We start from the raw sequence: 23,071 nt of genomic DNA, 5'->3' as shown, positions 1-23,071 counted from the left end.
AGACGGTCCGCTTCTCCTCCGCCTAGACCACGTTTTAGAGTCCAGAATTAAATAATTTATGTTTTAATGCCATATCAACAGCACTGGCTATATTCATGGCAAAGCCTATAGTCAATATCAGGCAAACTTATCGGTTTCTTTCATTGTACAAAAACACATACAAATAACAACAACACTGAAAAGAGTCATATGCAATCTTTTAGTTTGATTAATGATTAATATTCTAAAACTCCTAATTTAAACATTTCCCTTTATATATTACCTAAATAAAAATGCTCTATAAAAAAATACACATTCTGTTATCAATCGGAAATAGGTGCAGGGATTAAAGCTAGATTATTTAAGTAAAAGCAAACTAATGCTGCGTCTCAGTTTGCATATTAATACTATATCCTAAGTATGTACTTTTTTGTAAACAATTAATAGTCATTCAGTTTTAACAAAGCCTCTCTACTTGATGTTTGGACTCGCATGTCCGCCATGTTTGTAGTTTGTTTACACTTTTTACCCGAGTTTGTAGTTCTAATCAAATTCATGTCCAAAGTGCAATGTATTGTGGGTAATATTAGCTGTTAAGAGTACGGACGGTTCCACAATTTCTACCAGACACAGTGGAGCATTTGGTGTACTCTTTTCAACACACTACACTCTGGGACACACACGTTCTATTTATAAATACTATTTAGGACAGATAGTATGCAAAATGGGATGCAGCATGAGACTATTGGTCAATAAAACATTTTTAAATAAAGTACAAAATGCACAATAATTGTAAATCTAGCATGAATGAAGCGAACAACAGAAAAACTGAAATAAAACAATAATTAGCCAAAAATATTCATCATTCTCAGAATTAATAAGCACTTAATTTGACCTGAGGCTGTTTATAGAAGTACCGTATATGTAGATGACGCTTTTATAACCAAACACATCAGTCAAACACAAAAACATATTTTATATATATCAAAACATGCTCTATCTTTTATCTACTGTCAAAAACATGTGATCTAGACATGTTTAATTACATACATGACTTCTTAATATGAAGAAGTTCGTCTGAATTCTTCATCATTTTAACGGTCATACTTTACAATAATGCTGTATTAGTTAATGCATCTAATAACATGAACAAACAATGAGCAATACATTTATTACAGTATTTGTTCACCTCAGTTAATGAAAAAAGACTTATTCATCGTTAATTCGTTAACTCGCAGAGCAATAACTAATGTTAACAAGCATGAATTTGTATTGTAATAATGCATTAGTAAACGTTGAACTACAATTAATTAATGCTATAAAAGAATTGCTCATAATTACTTCATGTCAGTAAATACATTAATGAAACTATTGTAAAGTGTGGCCATTTTGCTTTCATTAATTTAAGCTGTTGCATGGTTTTGAATTCAGTGTTTGTTCAAACAACTATTTAATTTATTTTGCAAATATATTTATATAACAAAAGAAGTTTGTTAATCTAAGATGTGAAAGCACTAAACATGTTCTGTTAACTCTGATAAACTCTAATTATTAATTTCATTCATTTTCCTTCGGCTTAGTCCCTTTATTCATCAGGGGTCTCCACAGCGGAATGAACCACCAACTATTCCAGTATATGTTTTACACAGCAGATGCCCTTCCAGCCACAACCCAGTACTGGGAAACACCCATTCACACACACTCGTACACTACGGCTAATTTAGTCGATCAATTCCCCTATAGCGCATGTGTTTGGACCAGGGATGGGCAAACTCGATCCTGGAGGGCCGGTGTCCCTGCATAGTTTTGCACCAACCCTAATCAAACACACCTGCTTGTAGCTTTCTGGGGATCTTGAAGACACTAATTAGGGTGTTCAGGTGTGTTTGATTAGTGTTGGAGCAAAACTCTACAGGGACACCAGCCCTCGAGGATCGAGTTTGCCCATGCCTGGTTTGGACTGTGGGGGAAACCTGGAGCACCCGGAGAAAACCCACGCCAACACGGGGAGAATATGCAAACTCCACACAGAAACACCCAGAAACTGACCCAGCCGGGACTCAAACCAGCAACCTTGGATGTGAAGCCACAGTGCTAACCACTGAGCCACTGTTGATATTAAAAAAATATTGTTTCAATTCCTAAAAATGTTCAGTGCACAAACTCTTATTGTAATAAAAATAACTGTTTAATAAAACCGATTTGTGAAAATGTATTGGCTATATTCACTAAGAAATTACTAAAAATATTGATTTTCAAAAGGAGATGTACTCATTTATGCCAAGCACTGAATAAATACCTAAGCACAAATATTCACAAAACAAAAACTAAATTATTAATGAACTTTACAGCAAATTTTTAAATAAAACTGAGCTTAAACTGCACTAACCTTGGATTAAAGCAGTGCAAAAGAATCTGAAAGGACAGAAAAACTGCCCCTGAAGCTGGAAATGAGGCTAAAGTGTCACAATAATTACACGCTTCATGTCTGCGATCACTGGCTTTGTGAAACGCAGGAGGCACACAAATAATGGAGACAATTACCAGCAGAGCACTTCCTAGGAGGAACTATTAAACACGTCTGCACTACAAAGTTGTCTGAAGTGATTGAAACACAAAAGCATGACCCCGTGACCCAGGTCAAAGAGTTTGTGAACTATAAATATGCCATTTTCAGAAAGAAAGTGTGCTGTTTGCGGATACAAAGCTGGCCAACATGATGCTAATGTGTGGTGGGTTGTGTTTAGGGCTCTGCTACTCCATTCATGGCATGATTTAAAGGGACAGTTCACTCGCAAATGAAAGCTCTGTCATCATTGTCCACTGTTTGAGATTTGATTTGCTGTTAAACACAAAAGAAGATCCTTTGAAGAATGTTGAAAATGTTGTTTAAATGGCAATACTGTATGACAGCATCTATATTTCAACCAAAATTATATTACTCTATTTTGCATACCATAACATACAGGTAAACCCCACAGTATATACTCCATCCTTTATAATACACCATGCTATTGTGCATGCTAATAGGAATATTATTATTATAGATATCAGCTCTAATTTAAGCATAATTATTGCTTTAAAAACGTAAGAGAAGTGCAGATCTTCTGAACAAGTGCCAGGATTTATGTCATTCATGCCAGCAGTGCAAGCAATAAAGGTGATGAGTGCATAATAGTGAGCTCTACAAATTAATCTGACAGTTCTTAATTAACACAAAAATCTCCATTACATTCAAATCTGCAGCATTAATCTGCATGTAAACAGAGATGTTAACTTCCCCACGACTGACCACAACTGTATCTGTCATCCGAAATACTGTACACTCACTGTCAGAGAATTCACACATGATCAGAATATGAACATCAGACACGAGCCAGATCTGTGAGCTGCTTAGCTTTGAATAAACCAGGCCAACACTGCCAGCTAGATTACATGCTGCAGATGAAATATTCATTATGATAGGTGAGGATCTCTTTCTGCATATGCCATTCAGTATGTGTGAAACAGCGTGTGTGTGTGTGTGTGTGTATGAGAGAGAGAGAGAAAGAAAAGAGTGTATGTATGTGTGTGTGAGAGAGAAACTTCACTATATACACAGAAAGGATAACATGGAAGCTAAAATAGCTGCAAAATATGTGTACACAAGCCACACCAGAGGAAATTATTAATCAATTCAATTAATTTGCCTGATTTAAATAATCTACACAGTTTAAAACTGCAATTATGATAAGGTATTGACTGGTTTTGTTCGCCTTTTCAGTCATTTTCTTCTTTTATAACACACATTTTTTATTAATTTGCTAGTGTAAGAAGTTGTACATTCCTTATTTTATACATGGATGAAATGATTTGGCAATACTGTACAATAAAGAGAAAGATGTGGATGTGCCACAGCCTCAAAGACAGATTGGGGTAAAGTTGATTTTGCACATTCGTTCATTCACTCTACTTTAAATATTGGGTCTTAAATGTATGTAATTATGACTTCAAAACAACATTAGAGCGATTCCAGCATTATGGATGTGACATTTGCAGTAAAATCTCTAAACAACAATGACCAAATACAGGCTGAGTGCTCACAGTCTGACTGTAGAGACGGGCCGATACAGACAGAACTGGCAACGCAGAGAGAGCAGCATCTGCCCACACTGTGCCCAGGCAAAGGTGGAGACGGAGGAACACTTCCTCACCCACTGCACAAACATCAGCACATCAGAGAAACATCCACCCCAAACTCCAGAGCACTTACCCACAATTCACAGAGTTAGACAATAAAACACAACTGCAATATTTACTAGGGGAAAAACTGACTGTGTCCTTCTAGCGGTGCTATATATATATATATATATATATATATATAAACATCAGTGATGCGCCTGCAAAAACACACACACACACACATTTAGTTTATTATAATTTAATCATTGTAAATATACTGATTATTATTGTTTTTATTGCCGTTTTATCCTAATATGTTGATTGTTAAATGCACAGTTTATTCTAAAATATTATTATTTTTGTATTGATTTGTATGAATAATATGATATGTTGAATAATAATATGATATATTGAATATTAATGTAATATATTGAATAATATGAAGTATTGTTGATATTATTTAATTATTATATATATATAAATACATGTATACTTTTATTTTACTTTTTAAGTAAACTTTAGAACTGCTTTTGTAACATTTGTCAAGCCAATAAAGCAACTATTGAACTGAATTGAGAGAGAGATCGGTTGTCTCGGAGCCACGAGTCACTTACATTGTGTGTAAATGTAAACAAGCACACACCCACTCTCTCTCTCGCTCATACACACGCACACATTCACACACATGTATAGATATACACTCGTGTTCACTCACACACACCAACTCACACACACATACACAAGTTTATAAATACACACGCGCGCACACACACAGAGCGGCGGCGCGTGCTCTTCTCTTCTCGCGCTAAGTGACGTTAGCGATTATTCACACTCATGCACAGCCAAACACCTCCACACACACGCGCGCGCGCTAGTGTAAATGAATAAAACGAGAAGGAGGCTGCATTGTAATGAGGAGCTCTTACCTTTGGAATAGAGAGATTTGGGAGAACTGGGGTCGATATCGGCGCTCAGGAGAGATATAAAATCAGAGGGCATGCTAGCATGCTAAAGCCTCATGAGCTCAGAGGAAGCGACTCTCTCACCCTCGGCTTAAACAGCAGAGCGCACAGAAAGAGAGATGAACTCTGTCGTAAAATCCTCATCGAGGCTTTACAGCACGTGTAGTGTGGTCAACTTCACAGTCGGGAAGCTTTTCGTGTGCTTTTTCTCCATCTGATCAGCTTAGCAGCCACAACAGCCATTCACCTTTTTTTCAGCGACTCCTCCCCCTTCCTGCGCATGCGCACGACCGCCGCTCCACTGGATCTGACAGATTATTATTGTTCGACTGTTCACATATGATTATGATTATTAGCTGTGATAGTGCTTGCTTTTCTTATATACCTTACATAACTTATAACTAATGAAAGTTCCTGGCACATTTGTATATATTCTTTACTAGTTTAATTGTATAATTAAAAAAATTTAAAAAATTTAAAAAATTGTATAATTAAAGGAACAGTCCACTTTTTTAAAATTCATGTTCATTTTACAAGTCAACTTTAATCTATTTAGCCAGTCTTCAGCTCTCGCGTGAGCACTCTTAGCTTAGCTTAGCATAAATGGTTGAATTGGATTAGACCATTAGCATTTCGTTCAAAACAATTGCAAAAAAAGAGTTTTGATCATTTCCCTATTTCAGTCGGTCTTAGTAAACAAATGTAACTACAGAACAGTTCGGCTTTAAACCGGAAATATATCAAAACTCTTTTTTCTTTTTTTTTGAGTGAAATGCTAACGGTCTAATCCGATTCAATGATTTATGCTAAGCTAAGCTAAAAATGCTCCTGCCAGACACAGAGATCTGCTGAATAGGTAAAAAAAATGGTAAAACTCAACTGTTTAACTATATAAAATGAGCCTGTTTAAGTGCATTTAAAGTGAAGTGTTTCTTTCATGCTGTATGTTATTAATACAATAAATGCACTTTAATATTGCAAATAAATGTTTGAGTACGCCAGCTAATTTTTGGTTCTTGGTTGAATTGGAAATGGTTGAATTCAAGTATATTCTTAGTATGTTTTTATAATGTTTCCAGCTTGTTCCCAAAAATAACCAAATAAGTGTTTTCTGGATGACTCTTATTGGTGTTGTCAAAAATATTGATGTATTGATAAATATTGATACTGAAATATTTCAAATGAGACAGTCTTGCTTTTGGTTAGTATTCATACTGGTTCTGATCTCTCGCACTCTCTCTTTTCACCAGCAGGGAGATTAATAATTAATAAATAATAATAATAAATAATATTAGGATTTTTATGCTTTTGTTTTAATCAGAAAATAAGATGATTGTACTCATTTAGGTTTTATTTGTAGTTTTGTGGTTATTATTTCCCTTTTTACTTGATTTGAATACTTTTAAAGTTGCTAAATTTGTTCCCTACGGTATCGAAAATAGTATTGAATATCAATATTTTTCAAGGTATTGTATCAAAAGACAACATTATACTGTAAAAATGTGTGTTTCATGTCATTTGTCCCCTTTTATTTTATTTTATTTTATTTTTGAATTGCATTATGGCATCTTGATCTTTCTTCCAATAACTTTTAACCATAAAAAGTTTTTAAAAAGTGACTTTTATGAACAATTGTGTTTTGTAATAGTGTGCAGTGCTCTATTGTCTGGGTTGGTGTTGTATATTACACTACAAAAACCATGTAATAAACTGCCAGCACATTTTTTGCTATTTTACACACTTATATATTATTTATCATACATTATATTATCTCAAACTGCTAAAATGTCAGTAAAAGTCACTTTGTTAAACTGTAGAGTTGAATTTTCAACATCAGAAGTGGACAGAGCCGAGATCAACATCCCATAATGTAATTCACCAACATAAATAAACAGTGTAGCTCATGTAAATGAGACTGAGCTGAAGAGACGAATGGGGTTTTCAGCTCTTCTCCTGCTGAAATCTCTCTCTCTCTCTCTCTCTCTCTCTCTCTCTGTGTGACGCAGAAATGAAGCTTTATATCTTCTGTCATTCCTGTCCGCCGCTGTAATCGAGTGCCAAAACAGAAGATCAAACGCTAGAAGAATCTTTTGAATTTCTCAGCAAAACTCCCACAATGAGAAACAAAATCTCGCCCACAGTTTGAGAATAAATCATGAGAAGGTCTTTCAGAAAACTTAAAAGCTGTAAAATAACAAGCTGCTATGGGGGAGCACGTGCCGTTTCAACAGCAACGACCAGAAATATGAGAAAGTAGAAGAGTTTATAAGTGTGTATAAACCAAATATACAATTTATTATGTTTTCCCAGTACTGGGTTGCGGCTGGAAGGGCATCCGCTGCGTAAAACATATCCTGGATAAATTTGCAGTTCATTCCGCTGTGGTGACCCCAGATTAATAACGGGATTAAGCTGAAAAGAAAATGAATGAATGAATTTATAATGTTTTATTTCCATATAGCAGTGTTTGTATGTTGATTATAAACACCTGTTTGGCCTGTAACTATTGACTTCCATAGTACTTGTTCTTTCTATTATGGAAGTCAATTGTTTTCAGCGCTCTTCAAAAGATCTTCTTTAGGGTTCAACAGGATTCATTAAGGTTTCGCCAAGTGCAATGAACAAGTTTGGGGCGGAGCTTGATATCTGTCCATTGGGAATTGATTGGACGGCTGTGGTTTGCTATTGGTGGATTTCATGTGATTGACAGGTTGACCCCTCCCCCCCTCCAAAAAACAAACAAACAAACCATTAAATATTAAATAGAGAAAAAAAAAGATATCTTAAAGAGTGTTTTAGTTCAAAATTATAAGATTTTTTTTTTGTTTTTTATAATTGTCAAATATTTATATCAAGTTATAATTTTGATTAAAGTATCTTCATTTTCTATGATTCGCTATGTTATTTTGTGCGAATAATATTGTGCGAATAGTTTGAGCTATTGGTATAAGAGCTATTGGGATCAGAAAGGTCTTCATCTATGCACACTCTCAGCCAACACACTGACACTTCTGCATGCTCAACTGTGTGCAAGAAACATCAGTGTTGCCAACTATTACCAATGAAAAGTAGCTAAATGTTGGCAGATGACATCACACACTAATTTGCATACCAGTGATGTCATCACGTAATAACTGACAAGTGTAAGCCTATCATGTCTCTACTCTCTTAAGCGCCGTGTATTATGTTAAATTAAAACATTACATCCAGATGCACACTAAAAAGGTTCTTATTAACACATGACTTTGTGTGATGATGTCATTGCGTAATCGCAACTCAAAACTACATATGTAGTATACAAAATAATGAATGTTTTCTCTTATTGACTGGCCATCTCTGCAAAAACATTATATGAAATATGACCATTTAGATTTGTATGAAAAATAGAGTTGACTATTTGTAAAAGTAATACAAACACTTTTTGATCAGAATTGTTTATTTTTAAATATAACACTGATAATGAACAGTTACACTCTTTTAAACAATCATAGTTTGTGTACTTACTCTGTTTAACTTGTGAAATTAACACATTTGTGAAAGTGACAACATATATAGCAACAAAACTGCTAATTCGGCAACACTGAGAAACATTATTAATAGGATATCTGAAAGCATCTCTATCGCCCCCTTGAGCACTGCAGTAGTTACTGCCAGAGTGAATTTCAAAGTTAAACTATATAAACAATGGTCATCCTATTTTTCCTACCTAATCCAAAAATATCCCTCTAAATTATTAACTCTGTCTGTTATCAAAACATACAGTTTATTTTGCTTGCGCACATTATTATTCTTTGGGTAAACGATTAATCCGTGCATATGTATCTGCTGAAATATTTAGTTTTGGCAATCTTCAAAGTCTGAGTATCAGCTTCTGTGTTTGAAGTCAGTTCGACGCTGATATTTTTAACCACGCCCCTCTTACCGTTAATTTGCTACAAGGGAATGATGCGTAAACAGAAAGCCCTGCCCTCTACTCAATATGTACATCACCATACTGAAATAAAAGGCAGCAACTTCCATTTAACACAGATTTTAGGACATCTGAAAGCAACTCTATCGCCCCCTTGAGCACTGGAGTTGTTACTGCCAGAAGGAACTTCAAAGTAAAAGCATACAAACAATTTATTGTCTAACCATCAGTATTCATCCTATTTTTCAGAACGTCGACTATAACAAATAGCCAATTGCTGTCTGATACCACAAAGTAATTTGGTAAAAAGTCAGTCTGAAATCAAAACGTACAATGTACTGAAATGGCCTCCACAGTCACCAGAGCTCAATCCAATAGAGCACCTTTGGGATGTGGTGGAACGGGAGATTGGCATCATGGATGTGCAGCCGACAAATCTGCAGCAACTGTGTGATGCTATCATGTCAATATGGAGCAAAATCTCTGAGCAATATTTCCAGTAGCTTGTTGAATCTCTGACACCAAGGATTAAAGCAGTTCTGAAGGCAAAAGGGGGTCCGACCCGGTACTAGTAAGGTGTACCTAATAAAGTGGCCAGATAGTTTATATACATATCTTCAACGTGTGACCATCTGCTTCTGCATTTAGACTGGCTTCTTCTCTGATAACGTCAATTTGACGCTTCAACCACAATATTTTAACCACGCCCCTTTTACCATCAGTTTGCTATGAGGGAATCATGCACAAATAGAAAGCCCCGCCCCTACTCAATATTTCGTTTCAAGTACATCAACAAACTGAAATGTTTAATTAACGCAAACTTACATAGCACATCTATTTCACGCACAACTCTATCGCCCCCTTGAGCACTGGAGTTGTTACTGCCAGAGTAAACTTCAATGTCAAAGCCTGAAAACAATATATCAGCTGAACATCCCTATTCATCCTATTTTTCTGACCTTTGGCTACACCAAATAACCAATTGGCTTGATCCAAAAACATAATTCATATAATGTTTTCAATCTAAACTCATTGCTCCCTGTACACTTCTTCTGAACAGTCCTCCTCCTCCTGTATATAAATCCTCTTTATTGCCTATGGGCACCACCCTCTCTCTCTCTCTCCCTCTCTCTCTCTCTCATCCCCTGTTTTGGTGTGTCATGCAGTGTGTGAGTTCTCTCTAGTGGGACTCTTTATGTGTCTCTGTTGTGTGTGTGTGTGCTGCAGTGACAATGGCAGTGAGTGTGTGACTGTGCATGTAGGGGTGGGGAAAAGAGAGAGATAGAGAGATAGAGAGCGTGCACGAGGCAGGAGGCGCTCCCTCTAATCCCGGCTGCGACGCCAACCAGCACTGCAATAGACTTAATGGAGGCTCAGGCAGACTCCAGTGCTGCAGGTAAGAGCAAACACTTCTTCAGCCGGACGCGCTGCCATGCATTTAAACGCATGCATTCAATAGCCTGTTGTTGTGCCGCTGCCACCGTGCCCTGTTTTTCTTGAACGCACAGACAAAGCAGGCAGTCAGAGGAAGCCGGTAGTGCTTGGCGGTGATCAGCTTGCATTGATGCACATGGGAAACGCCACAGAAACTATTGCTTTGTGCGTTAATGTAGCTGAAAGGTGACGGTTTGGGATGTGACCCTTTTTCCAGATTTGACATTGAGTTGCATCTTTTGCAGCGGCTGCTTTGGGACAATGGGAGTTGGGTACCACTGGGTGATGCTAAAAATATAGTGCATCTTGGCGTGCATGGGTTGCATTGAGAGCCTTTTGGAATAAGCATATTGCAATGCACGCAGCAATATCTGCATGAGCGGCACGCACAAAAAGAGCAGCAGGCTGAGGAATCTGCTGTGTGTGGGCTAATGAGAGGCGTGCGGTGGGGAGGGATGACCCGCAGACTGCGGAGAACGGGAAAACTCTGGATCATCACATCACCAAATGTGGCACTGACCATCCTGCTGATATAAAGTTCAGAAATTGGATGAGTTTAATTGAGTTCAATCTACTTGCAAAAGTGTGAGGTCTGTCAGTTGAATGTTGGTGTAATTATTATTAGTATTATTATTTTTACACTTTAAATGCACATCAAATTATAGGGGATATATGGATATTATTCATAGTTTGTGAAGAAAAGTTCAGGTTTAGAGAAAAAGCATACTGGAAAATGTTAATATGGGGACAGATAAGGGGAAAAAAAGTACGTAAAATAATTAATTCAGAGTAATTAATTAAGAGTCCATTCACACTCAGCACAGCCCCTACTGGTACCAGAGGATAATGGCTTCATTCTCTTTTCAAGATAAATATTAATGCTTGTGTTTATTGTAAATGCTTGGTAAACACTTTAATTTAAGTAACAGTTCTCACTATTTATTACCTGGCTATTATTAAAGGTTTATTAGTATTTATAAAGTTAGATCTTATCTGACGTCCCTATTCAATACCTGACCCAACTAATACCTTACTAACTATTAATTAACAGCAAATTAGAAGTTTATTGAGCTAAAGTCATATATAATAGTTTGTTAATAATGTGAATTGTACATTAAAGTGTAACCAAATATTTTGTCTACATTATGAGGTGCAATTTTGGGGAATAAAAAATTAAAATAAAAATCAATTTAAATATTTTTGGAGCAAATAAAATTCAGTGTTGCTATTAAAATAATGAGGTTTAAAACTGCAGGACATTTTCCCACATACAGGGAAATGTTTCCAGAAATACAGATCCAGTCGTGCACTTGTTTTCATGTCCCATGTGTGTAATTGAACTGCCCTCAACGATAGAAAGCGTTCATCTGCTTTGACTACTGCCGCAAAAAAATCAATAGATGTCTGGAAGCTCTTTAAACACGAGCGTCTTCTGTTTCAACCGCTGACAAACCCATTAGAGAAGCACACATGAGAGATGGAGAGCTGAACTGTGACTGAGAAAACCCCAGAAACCCCACAGGCCACCACAAAAGCCGAACACACACTCAAATACCTGTTTACTAGCAGCTAAACTGACCAGAAACCACCAGCAGCTCCACAGCCGAAACAAACACTCACAACAGCATAGAAACTGCATAGCAGTGCACTAACAGCTGTCCACATCACCCTCGCTACAGCACACTGTAGAAGTGCACTAACAACCATTAAGGCCCGTATTCACAACGCATCTTAAAGGCACAGTACGTTATTTTGGCCACTAGAGGGAGTGTGTTCACAACAAACCAAGGCAGAGCTGTGATATAAACAAAATGCTATTGGCCGGTTTTGAAAAGAGGAGGATCTACTCTATGCTCTTTCCTGTCTTCGTGCTTCAATTGAAACATCAAATGAAAATGCTCAAATGTTTCAAAGCACTTTAAAGGCACAGTATGTCATTTTGTCCACTAGAGGGCGTGTATTCACAACAAACAAAGGTGAATTATGATGCTGATGATGCTGTGACTGAGTGTGGATTCAGCGTGTGTTCTTCATCCTATGGGACTCCTGTAGAAATTGTGTTGATGGATGAGCTAAAGCATTCAAGACTTATTATCAGGGTAGTATGAAGCAGAGTAACACTAGCCTAGAGCGCCATCTGCTGTTAAACACTAGTCTAGAGCACCGTCTGCTGTTGAACACTAGCCTAGAGCGCCATCTGCTGTTAAACACTAGCCTAGAGCGCCATCTGCTGTTAAACACTAGCCAAGAGCGCCATCTGGTGTTAAACACTGGCCTAGAGCGCCATCTGCTGTTAAACACTAGCCTAGAGCGCCATCTGCTGTTAAACACTAGCCTAGAGCACCGTCTGCTGTTAAACACTAGCCTAGAGCGCCATCTGCTGTTAAACACTATCCTAGAGCGCCATCTGGTGTTAAACACTAGCCTAGAGCGCCGTCTGCTGTTAAACACTATCCTAGAGCGCCGTCTACTGTTAAACACTAGCCTAGAGCGCCATCTGCTGTTAAACACTATCCTAGAGCGCCATCTGGTGTTAAACACTAGCCTAGAGCACCGTCTGCTGTTGAACACTAGCCTAGAGCGCCATCTGCTGTTAAACATGAACCTAGAGCGCCATCTGCTGCTAAACACTATCCTAGAGCGCCATCTGGTGTTAAACACTAGCCTAGAGCGCCATCTGATGTTAAACACTGGCCTACATCGCCGTCTAGAGCGCCGACTGCTGTTAAACACTAGCCTAGAGCGCCATCTGCTGTTAAACACTTGCCTAGAGCGCCATCTGCTGTTAAACACTTGCCTAGAGCGCCATCTGCTGTTAAACACTAGCCTAGAGTGCCATCTGGTGTTAAACACTATCCTAGAGCGCCATCTGGTGTTAAACACCAGCCTAGAGCGCCATCTGGTGTTAAACACTGGCCAACAGCGCCGTCTAGAGCCCTGACTGCTGTTAAACACTAGCCTAGAGCGCCATCTGCTTTTAAACACTAGCCTAGAGCGCCATCTGGTGTTAAACACTATCCTAGAGCGCCATCTGCTGTTAAACACTAGCCTAGAGCGCCATCTGCTGTTAAACACTATTCTAGAGCGCCATCTGCTTTTAAACACGAGCCTAGAGCGCCATCTGGTGTTAAACACTATCCTAGAGCGCCATCTGCTGTTAAACACTAGCCTAGAGCGCCATCTGCTGTTAAACACTAGCCTAGAGCGCCATCTGCTGTTAAACACATTGCTGTTTTGTTCAGAATTGATTCAAGAGAGAGCAACAGGTTTCGAGGTACCGGTTCTGTTCAGGCACAAATGTATACCTTTAAAAAGTGACAGCGACGGCTTTTGTTCCGCTAATTCTGGGAGTGTACAGTGTTCTTCTCAGCGAATGCATTGTATTATGTTTTTCCGCAGAGCCTCTTAGAGACAGAGAGTTCCAGAAGCTTCTGAAGTCCTCCAGCTCTGCCAGTCTCACCAGCGAGGCGTCCCATAATGCCTCTGGAGAGCATGTCGGTACTCCGGCACATCACGGCAGCCAGGTGCTGATCACAGAGAAGCGACGTGAGTCAAACGCTGACCTGGCAGCATCACACCTGGCTCATATCTCACCCAAAATAAGATATTACATCTGTTTATTTACACGGCTGAGTACATATTGAATTTTCAACACCAAAAGAGGACAGAGCAGAGATCAACATCCCATAATGCAAGTCACGACATTAACCCAAACACACAATATGGAAACTGTTCATTAACAGATATTGTTACACAGTGTATTGGTGCACAATATAGTGATGAATGAAGAAACTGTGTTCAGGTCATCGCTATGGGTGTATTTTGACTGGTGTGTGTGTGTGTGTGTGTGTGTGTGTGTGTGTGTGTGTGTGTCTCAGAGCCGCTCAGCAGTGTGTCTTCTCTGGAGGTTCACTTTGATCTGCTGGATCTGACGGAGCTCACAGACATGTCGGACCAGGAGCTGGGTGAAGTGTTCGCCGATTCAGATGAGGAAAACCGCACAGAATCCCCAGCAAGTGAGTCTGATTTACAAAAATACAGCACATGTCGTTAATAAATCAGTGCAGTAGGATCAACAGAAAAGCATTGAAGGGTTAGTTCACGCAAAATTTTAATTCCCTCACTGTTTATTCTCCCTCTACACTGACAGAAATGATTTACTGGATTTACTACATTTTTACCTCAGTTTATATGGGCTGAATTTAAGCAAACAAATGAAATTGAGTAATGTTCAACTTAAATTGTTTATTTCAATTCAGCCAATAGAAATTGTTTGCACCTTAAAGCATTTAGTAAATCCAACGAATCTTTTGTTTTTCAGTGTAGCAGTTAAAAACCTTTATGAGTTTCTTTATTCTGTTGGTTTTCAGATATTTTGAAGAATGCTGAAACCCACTGATTTTCATAATAGGTAACACAAATACTATGGAAGTCAATGGTTACCGGTTTCCTGCATTCTTCAAAATATCTTCCTTTGTGTTTAACAGAAGATTGAAACTCATAAAGGTTTTAAACAAGGGTGAGTAAATGATGACAGAATTGTTTTTTGGTTGAACTTTCCCCTTTAAGTGGTTATAAATCATATTTTCTTTGTTCTGTTGAACACAAAAGAAGATATTTTGTAGAATGTTGAAAACCTGTTACCATTGACTTCCAAAGAAGGGAAAATGTTGAGTTAAAGGGTCAGTTCACACAAAAATTTAAATGTACTCACTGGGAAACACCCATACACTCTCATTCACACACACACTCACACACTACTGCCAATTTAGTTCATCAATTCCCCTATAGCGCATGTGTTAGGACTGTGCTACCACTGAGCCACTGTGCCGCCTGGATCTCAACATCTAAATCCAAAAACAAGTGATCACAAGACCACATTTACCACATTAATGGCACATGGAACAGTAATGCGTCTCGGGTGATCACTTGTGATTGGATCAGTGAGTTCAGTTCTGTCCTCATTTCCTCCACTTGTTCCTTTCTTTCTTCTGTTGAACATAATGGAAGATACACTGAAGAATGATGGGAAAAACTGACATTGACTTCCACACTATTTTTATTCCTACTATGGATGTTAATGATGGAAGCAGATCTGTGGTAAAACTAGTCAAACAATTCCTTCAGTGCATCTTCAAAACCACTTTGTTGTGATTTATTAATTGAAAATGCCTTTCTAAAACGCTTAAATGTGAGTAAAAAATAAATGCATTAAAAATAAACGTTACTCTCCCCTTTGCTGTCCCTTTAGTTGCTATAATTTTACTCAATCCTGTTTTTCCTAACCCTGAGCCTGAATGTAATTTGAGACAAAACATTTAAACGATCATTTTGCTATCATATCATCAGGGGTCGCCACAGCGGAATGAACCGCCAACTATTCCAACATATGTTTTACACATAGCGGATGCCCTTCCAGCTGCAACCCAGTACTGGGAAACACCCATACACTCCCATACACACACTCATACACTACAGACAGTTTAGTTGATCAGTTCCCCTATAGCGCATGTGTTTGGACTGTGGGGGAAACCGGAGCACCCGGAGGAAACCCACACCAACACGGGGAGAACATGCAAACATCAACTGAACCAGCCAGGACTTGAACCAACGACCTTCTTTATGCTGCAAACCACTGAGCCAATGTGTCACCTGAATGCTAATTTAAATGAATAAAAACATTGCGATTGTATTTTACGTAGCGCATTGCCGTTTTGATTACTACATTTCTCTATAAACATTGCTACTGATCTGCTTCCATAGTCAATATGTTCCTCTTCTTCTCCAGTTCTTCAGAATAGCTGGTCTTGTGTTCAACAGAGCAGTGTTGGACATAGCTCAGTGTTTCTATGGAACTCCACAGTGATCATATTATTATTATTTGATGACGTTCTGAGCCGCTGAAGTGCACAATAGTGTACATATTAAATATTGAACATGTGAGGCGATGACATCTGTGTTCTTCCTTCTGAGAGATGTAGATAAGCATTTGGTAAAAACCTGCTGGTTAACTGTACGATGTAAAGTACGATGCGTTCCTGGATTAACATCTATGTTGTAGAATGTAATCCATACCTATTCCCTACTCCTAAACCCAACCATAACTGTAAATTAACCGGTACCATAACCGGTAAGCGCGTCCCTTAATTCAGATTGGCTGATTGGAATGTTGCTCCAGGATCCTCATAGATGCTAATCCAGGAACATGTCCTACAGGGTGAAATCAGCTGTGATTTCATATTAAAGGGTTAGTTCACTCAAGAGTTCTGTTATTATATACACTCCCTCACGCTCCAATCCCCCCACCACAGAAAATGTGTTTCTATCACAGTTTATGCATACGTTTCCTCATCAAATATATATAAGAAACTCCTGCTCAGTTGAGCTCAAGCTTTCGTTTATTTATGCTCATTTAGGAGTTTCCATTTAGCAGTTTTATGCAATAGTCCACAATGAGTGGATGAAGATGAACATGACATAAAGGAGAATCATATATCTCTTCAGTTAATATTGTTGACTGCTGTGTGTGATCTCGTTTTTGATTGGCTGCTTTGTGTAAGTTGACCCCACAGACCGCCAGCATCCGCCGTTACCCAGATTCCCTCACAGCGGATACGTGCGCTCGCCATCATGGACCCGCGGAGGAAAAGCAGAGCAGCAGACGAGGGACCGAAAACACCACAGCGACTCGGAAAACACTGAGCCCATGCTGAAGATAGAGCGCTCGCAATCCCAGCAGCCCTGAGAGCGACACAGCAGGGGCTTATGGGTAACAAACACAGCCGTTGTGCGGAGATTAGAGGATCCTCTTCAAAAAAATGAACCTTCGGGATCCACACACACACACACACACACACACACACACACACACATGGAGATCCCACATGAAGATGATGCAATCCCTTTATTTAATATGGGCCGAAAGTGCACTCTTTCTCAAGATGATGGATTTTGGGACACGGTGACGTTCCAAATGGATATATCGCCCTCTGAAGGGCACTTTGGAGGAAATAAATAAATACTGGCCGCCATATTGAAGTGACGTTCCAAACTGAAGTGCTCAAAACTGACCACTTTGAAGGGTCCTTAGGAATGAAGGGGGAAATACAGCTGATGAACACTTCATGCTATGATCTTTTAAGCAGGAAAGTTGTTTGGTGTCACACAGTGCACTTAATTCAGGTCCCGAAGCTCTAACCCCTTCAGAGGGACCCTCAGTAGGGATTAGGGCGTAGGGATGAGCCCTTCCCAATGGAAACCAGTGTGAGGCTGCATTCCAGTCCATATTATTCACTCCATCTCATTCTCTCGATTGGACATCATTGATTACGTTAGGCAAGTGTCCACTATTGGGGAAGCGTCTCAATTAGTTTAAAAGGTTCCAGTCTCATTTTTTATTCCCTTCACTCACTAACTTCCCTTCGTCTCATTCCCTCAAATGTACATCATTGATTATCACACTAGTGTTCACTACTGGCGGAGCATCTGAATGGGTCTCAGTGGAACGCCCTATACCCTTGAACCCTTGCATTCCAATTATTACACCCTTCATTCGTTACCTTCCCTATATCTCATTCTCTTGAATGCATGTCATTGATTACATTACGCAAGTGTCCACTACTGGGGGAGTGTCTCAATAAGTTTAAATAAACTCTTGAACCCTTGGGAACTACGACTGCATTCCAGTCCAATTCTTTATTCCCTTCGCTCACTAAATTTCCTCCGTCTCATTCCCTCGGATGTACATCACTGATTTTATTACACAAGTGTCCACTATTGGCTATCAAGGGATCAAGGGTATGTAAACATCTCTCGTTCACTTGATGAAGTGGAACGCGCTTGAAAATGGCGTTGGGGAGTACCTTGAGGGAAAAAGAGAAGGAAAGTTCACGAGTGTGTGTGTCTGTAAGTGGATTGGAACGCAGCCCGAGTCTTCTCCATGTGCCTCCTGCATTAAGGGGGATGTGAGCATGATGTAGCATTACAAACCACAGCGGCTGAACTAAAGAGGATTTCACTGTCATCTGAGGAACTGTGTAAGGGTAATTACAGCAATGTGTCAACCCCCCTACCCCCACCCCCCACCGCCCAAAAAAGTGTCCTTTGAGGAGATTCTGCGTGGACAAGCAGAAAGTCAAGGCCTAAAACACACTCATGAACACTGACGGTTCCCTGTTTTCATTCTTCATTGGGTTTTAACGTTTCTAAGTGACGTTTGATAAGCTAATTTCCAGAGGAGCACGTGATTTGATTGATCGTGGCTGGTCTCTCATCTGCAATCACCGATAAACCAGTCAGATGAATCCAAACCTACAATAAATAGCCCATTTCAAGTTACTCCCCATATCTTTGTTTTTAAAGGATCCCCCCGTCCACCCCATCTCCCCCTTTTCCTCCTTTACATGATCTCGGACCCCTATACATGCTAACTGACCAGATGGGAGCTCAGGCTTCTCTCCTGGGCCAGCATGCCAAACCTGCTATTAGTATCAAGCAATGTCTAAGTGTGAACTCTTGAAATCATCTTGCAGCACAATAATGTGTTGGATTCGCATTATTGGAGGGTTTTAGCATAAACAAGTGGTGCTTTTTGAGTGCTTTCAGATGCATTGTCGACCTGGAGGTTTTATAAGGCACAGTTCACCAAAATGTTGAACCTATTGAGTTTCTTTAGTGCAAGAAATGAGTTTTTATAAAGAGTTTTGTCTTACTCCGAGTCCAAACACAAAACTCAAAAGTCTTAAATCAAGAAGCATTATCTAAGTACCAATGATTGTCTTGTTTTCAGAAAGAATGAGTCAAAATAAAGTTAATTAAGACTAAAATAATCTGCCAGTGGGGGGAGCAAAATTAGTTTAGTTTAGTGCTTTAAAATAAGATTAATTAGCTTAGCCTATTGGCTGATTATTACACTTGTTTTAAGGAAAAACTAAAAACTTTCTAAAAACAAGACAATATATATTTTTTGTGGCTGGAAGGGCATCTGCTGCATTAAATGGATGCTGGAATAGTTGGTGGTTCATTCCGCTGTGGTGACTGCTGATAAATCAGGAACTAAGCTGAAGATGAATGACTGAATGAATGAACACTTCTTTTTGCCTGTCTACAAAACGCTTCTTGATTGTAGATTTTGGACTAGAAACGAGACTATTCCTACTATTGAAGTCAATGGTTACAGGTTAATACATTCTTCAGAATATCTTCTTTTGTGTTTTACAGAATAAAGAAACTGGTTAGGAATAAGTCAGAGGTTTTTAGGGCAATTTTGGTTGAACTGTGCCTTTAAATATGGGGGTGATTGGGGAATTGGTGATTGGGGGTGATCTCATATTAATAATCTGGAGTCTCTATAGAGTGCTGCTGCAGCCATCTGTTATCTGAACAGTTTTTATTCATAATAATAATAATAATGAGAAAGATTTCTGCTTTATGATTCTCTTCAGATATAGTGATCTGAAATGTCCATGTAAGGAGTTCCTCCACCCTTGTGAGGTCATCAAGATCAGTGATTCCAATGATTTTTCAAAGCAATACTATCATACATGCAAATCATTTAGTTGATCAATGATGTGCATGAGATTCCTACTTTTTAACACGGTAAATAATACCTCAGAATGCAGAAGTTTCAAGATTGCCCCTCTTAAAGAGACAGTTCATTGTAAAATGAAAATTCTGTCATCATTTCCTCCCCTTCACTTATTTTACATTTCTTATATTCTGAAGAAAGCGGTAAACCTGTAACCATTGATCTCAACAGTATCTCTTTTTCTCCTACTATATAAGTCAATGGTTACAGGTTTCCAGCATTCTTCAAACTATCTTCTTTTGTGTTAAACAGAAGAAAGAAACTCAAAATGGTTTATAACCACTTGAGGGAGCGTAAATAATGAGTACTCTTCCATTTTTAGCTGAACTATCCCTTTAAGGTTGATTAACAACAGTTCCTGCAGGAGTCTTGTGGAATATTACTTTAACTTTTACATTTAGTTAAATGGGAGACACTGAGTTCTGTTTCAGCAAGGGTTGAGCACATGTCTGCATACATGTTTTTAATCATTTTGGCTTAAATTAAAGGATTGCTTCACTCAAACGATGACAATTAGCCAATGCTTTCCTCAAGCCTTGAGGCATAGATGTATATGACTGTTTAATTTCAGAATCAGAATCAGTTTTATTGCCAAGTGTGCTTCACACACACAAGGAATTTGTTTTGGCTACAGAAGCTTCCAGTGTACATAAAGTGGCAAGTGACAACACAAAATAAATATGAAAAAAATAAAATAAAAATAAAAATGATGAACATTAAACAGATGCGGTTAGTAAACACTGGAGAGCCGCACACCGAGGCGGCCATCCGCGGCGCCATCTTGATGAGGTCAAATACGATCATTTTTAATGTTTTAATGGCAGCAGGTTGACGTTTTTACAAAACGTGCCCAATAAAAATCATTACAAACACATGTATTACATATAGCAGAAGTTACACAAACGTGTTTACACAAGAGACGTTCATTAACCTCTGTATTTTAGGCATTTTTATTATACTGATGCACTTTATTGGACTTTTTTTCAACTGAATAGAAACACACACCTGCTGCTATTATAGAGCTGAAAACACTTTATGAAATAACTATGACTGCATCTGAAAAGATAGATGCCTTATGGTGTCATTTTTGCGTGAACTAACCCTTTAACTAGTACTGCAATCACAGGTGAATCTGAATGAATGAAAGGGATAATAATAATAATCAGCAATAGTTTTTAACTGCTCTGCATCATTAAACATCATTAATAATTCCACATCAACATATCAAACGCCTCAGTTGTGATCAATCTTCAGTGCACTGCAGGAAAAAGGGGTCTGAACATGTACCTGAACCACATATAATTCTAGAGAGAGAGAGAGAGAGTTAACGGTATTATGCAAATACCTTTTATAATATTGTCCTGTATCCAATTCTGTACTGTACTTCACCAGGGTTAATACAGGGTCCACACACAGGGTCACAAAGGAGAGGAAATGTACAAACCACCAGAATCATTAACAGGAGGATTCAAATCTAACCGGAATAAATGTGAAACATGTCTGACATCAGGCCGCTTCTCTGCTTTTATTCTTTCCTCAATATATCCTGCTGTCTCTGTATGAGCGTATATATTACCATATTATATATTACATATATAACAGCTCAGTTAATTATCAAACATAAGATTTTTTTTGATTACGCTTTATTAATTAGTAGTTACAGCAATATTAATTAATGACATGTATTAACTATGTGGTTGGGGTTAGTTTCATGTAATTATGCGTTGTTATTAATATAGTAAGTGCGTGAATCATGTGTAACTGCGTGACCTAAAGTTAAAGTGTAACCAATATCTTTATTCAGTGTATACAGCACAGCGACATGTAAATAAGTGGGCGTGGCTTACTCAACCAAACACACGCGAGAAGTGACCAAGTGACATGGAAACACAGTGAGGTCATGTAGTATATCTTCTGTTATTAATTACGTAATGCGAAAGAAGCCTTGTGTGGTAGAAAATGTATTTATTTTGCTTATCTGGGTTTTGAAGGGAATTACCAATTTCTCTTTAACTTTTTTCTTTGTCGACCGAGTTGTGGTATTGTTCAGATGACACGTCAAACAGTCACGGGCACTCTCCTGCCACATTTCTACTAGTTTTTCCTCCATTTCTTGGGTCCACATACACTGAAAAGGTTGTTGATATCGTGAGTAGGATCTGTCTGACGACAGCAAGACAGGGGCGTAACATGAAGGGGCGTAACTTGTAGCACGTTAGAGGCGGAACTTGAAGTTATGGAGACCCACGTGTCAAAACTATGTTATCGGCAAGATGGCGCTGTACATCAGTTATTACACCTACTCCACACCTAAACCCAACCATCAGTTATTAACGTCTATACCAGGGGTGCCCGAACTTTTTATTATTCATTCATTTTCTTTTCAGCTTAGTCCCTCTATTAATCTGGGGCCGCCACAGCAGAATGAACCGCCAATTTATCCAGCACGTTTTACGCAGCGGATGCCCTTCCAGCTGCAACCCATCTCTGGGAAACATCCATACACACTTATACACTACGGACAATTTTAGCCTTCCCAATTCACCTGAACCACGTGTTTGGACTGTGGGGGAAACCGGAAGACCCGGGGGAAACTCACGCGAACACGGGGAGAACATGCAAACTCCACACAGAAACACCAACTGACCCAGCCGAGGCTCGAACCAGCGACCTTCTTGCTGTGAGGCGACAGCACTACCTATGGTGTCACTGCATCGTCACTTTTTATTATAAAGGGCCAAAAACCAAACTTGATTGAGAGCTGTGGGTCAGTTAAATAAACCGTATCACATTATAACCACGTTACATGAAGTTTTTCGTAGGTTATTTTCACATTTATTTGCTAATATTTAAAAATAGCTGGAAAACATTGCTTTAAAACATTAATTAATGACGCAGTATCATTTTTAATGTTTTATAATTAACTCATTATAGTAAAAACTTAATTCCAATTATAACACAGTGGAGTTCAGTGCTGAATACACTAGTCGAGCTGCTCCTGCCTTCACCTTGATTTGCTCATCAATGTCTTGTGCACTG

The 23,071-nt window shown here is 38.7% G+C and overlaps 2 protein-coding genes across 3 annotated transcripts in view; one reads left to right on the top strand and one right to left on the bottom strand.

Annotated features, from left to right (window-relative positions):
* Positions 1-5,379, bottom strand: part of nfat5a (nuclear factor of activated T cells 5a) — a 28,587-nt gene extending 23,208 nt beyond the window's left edge. The window contains exon 1 of the mRNA XM_056452223.1: positions 5,067-5,379. Within this exon, the coding sequence (XP_056308198.1) occupies positions 5,067-5,139 (73 nt within the window). The 5' untranslated portion in view covers positions 5,140-5,379. The remainder of the gene's footprint in view (positions 1-5,066) is intronic.
* Positions 5,380-10,244: 4,865 nt separating this feature from the next.
* On the top strand, positions 10,245-19,280 carry dbndd1 (dysbindin domain containing 1). Of its 2 annotated transcripts, none has more exons than XM_056451939.1 (4): positions 10,245-10,408; positions 13,846-13,992; positions 14,325-14,462; positions 17,019-19,280. In XM_056451939.1, the coding sequence occupies exons 1-4, from the start codon at positions 10,378-10,380 to the stop codon at positions 17,189-17,191; spliced, it is 489 nt and encodes a 162-aa protein (XP_056307914.1). In that variant the 5' UTR covers positions 10,245-10,377; the 3' UTR covers positions 17,192-19,280. The 2 variants fall into 2 exon arrangements, with proteins under 2 accessions (XP_056307914.1, XP_056307913.1); XM_056451938.1 differs by having other exon boundaries at positions 10,248-10,408; positions 17,007-19,280.
* The last annotated feature ends 3,791 nt before the right edge of the window (positions 19,281-23,071 follow it).

The sequence above is a fragment of the Danio aesculapii genome, chromosome 25 (assembly GCF_903798145.1).
Source record: "Danio aesculapii chromosome 25, fDanAes4.1, whole genome shotgun sequence".
NCBI lineage: Eukaryota > Metazoa > Chordata > Actinopteri > Cypriniformes > Danionidae > Danio > Danio aesculapii.
Note: the sequence above shows the minus strand (reverse complement) of the source record. Positions and strands in the feature narration are given on the sequence as shown.

Excerpts from the sequence above, each read along its gene's own strand:
- dbndd1 (XM_056451938.1), top strand. The coding sequence starts at position 10,378 with ATGGAGGCTCAGGCAGACTCCAGTGCTGCAG. Across the intron at positions 10,409-13,845 it reads GGCAGACTCCAGTGCTGCAG|AGCCTCTTAGAGACAGAGAG; the intron begins GTAAGAGCAAAC and ends GTTTTTCCGCAG. Across the intron at positions 14,463-17,006 it reads CCGCACAGAATCCCCAGCAA|TTGACCCCACAGACCGCCAG; the intron begins GTGAGTCTGATT and ends GCTTTGTGTAAG.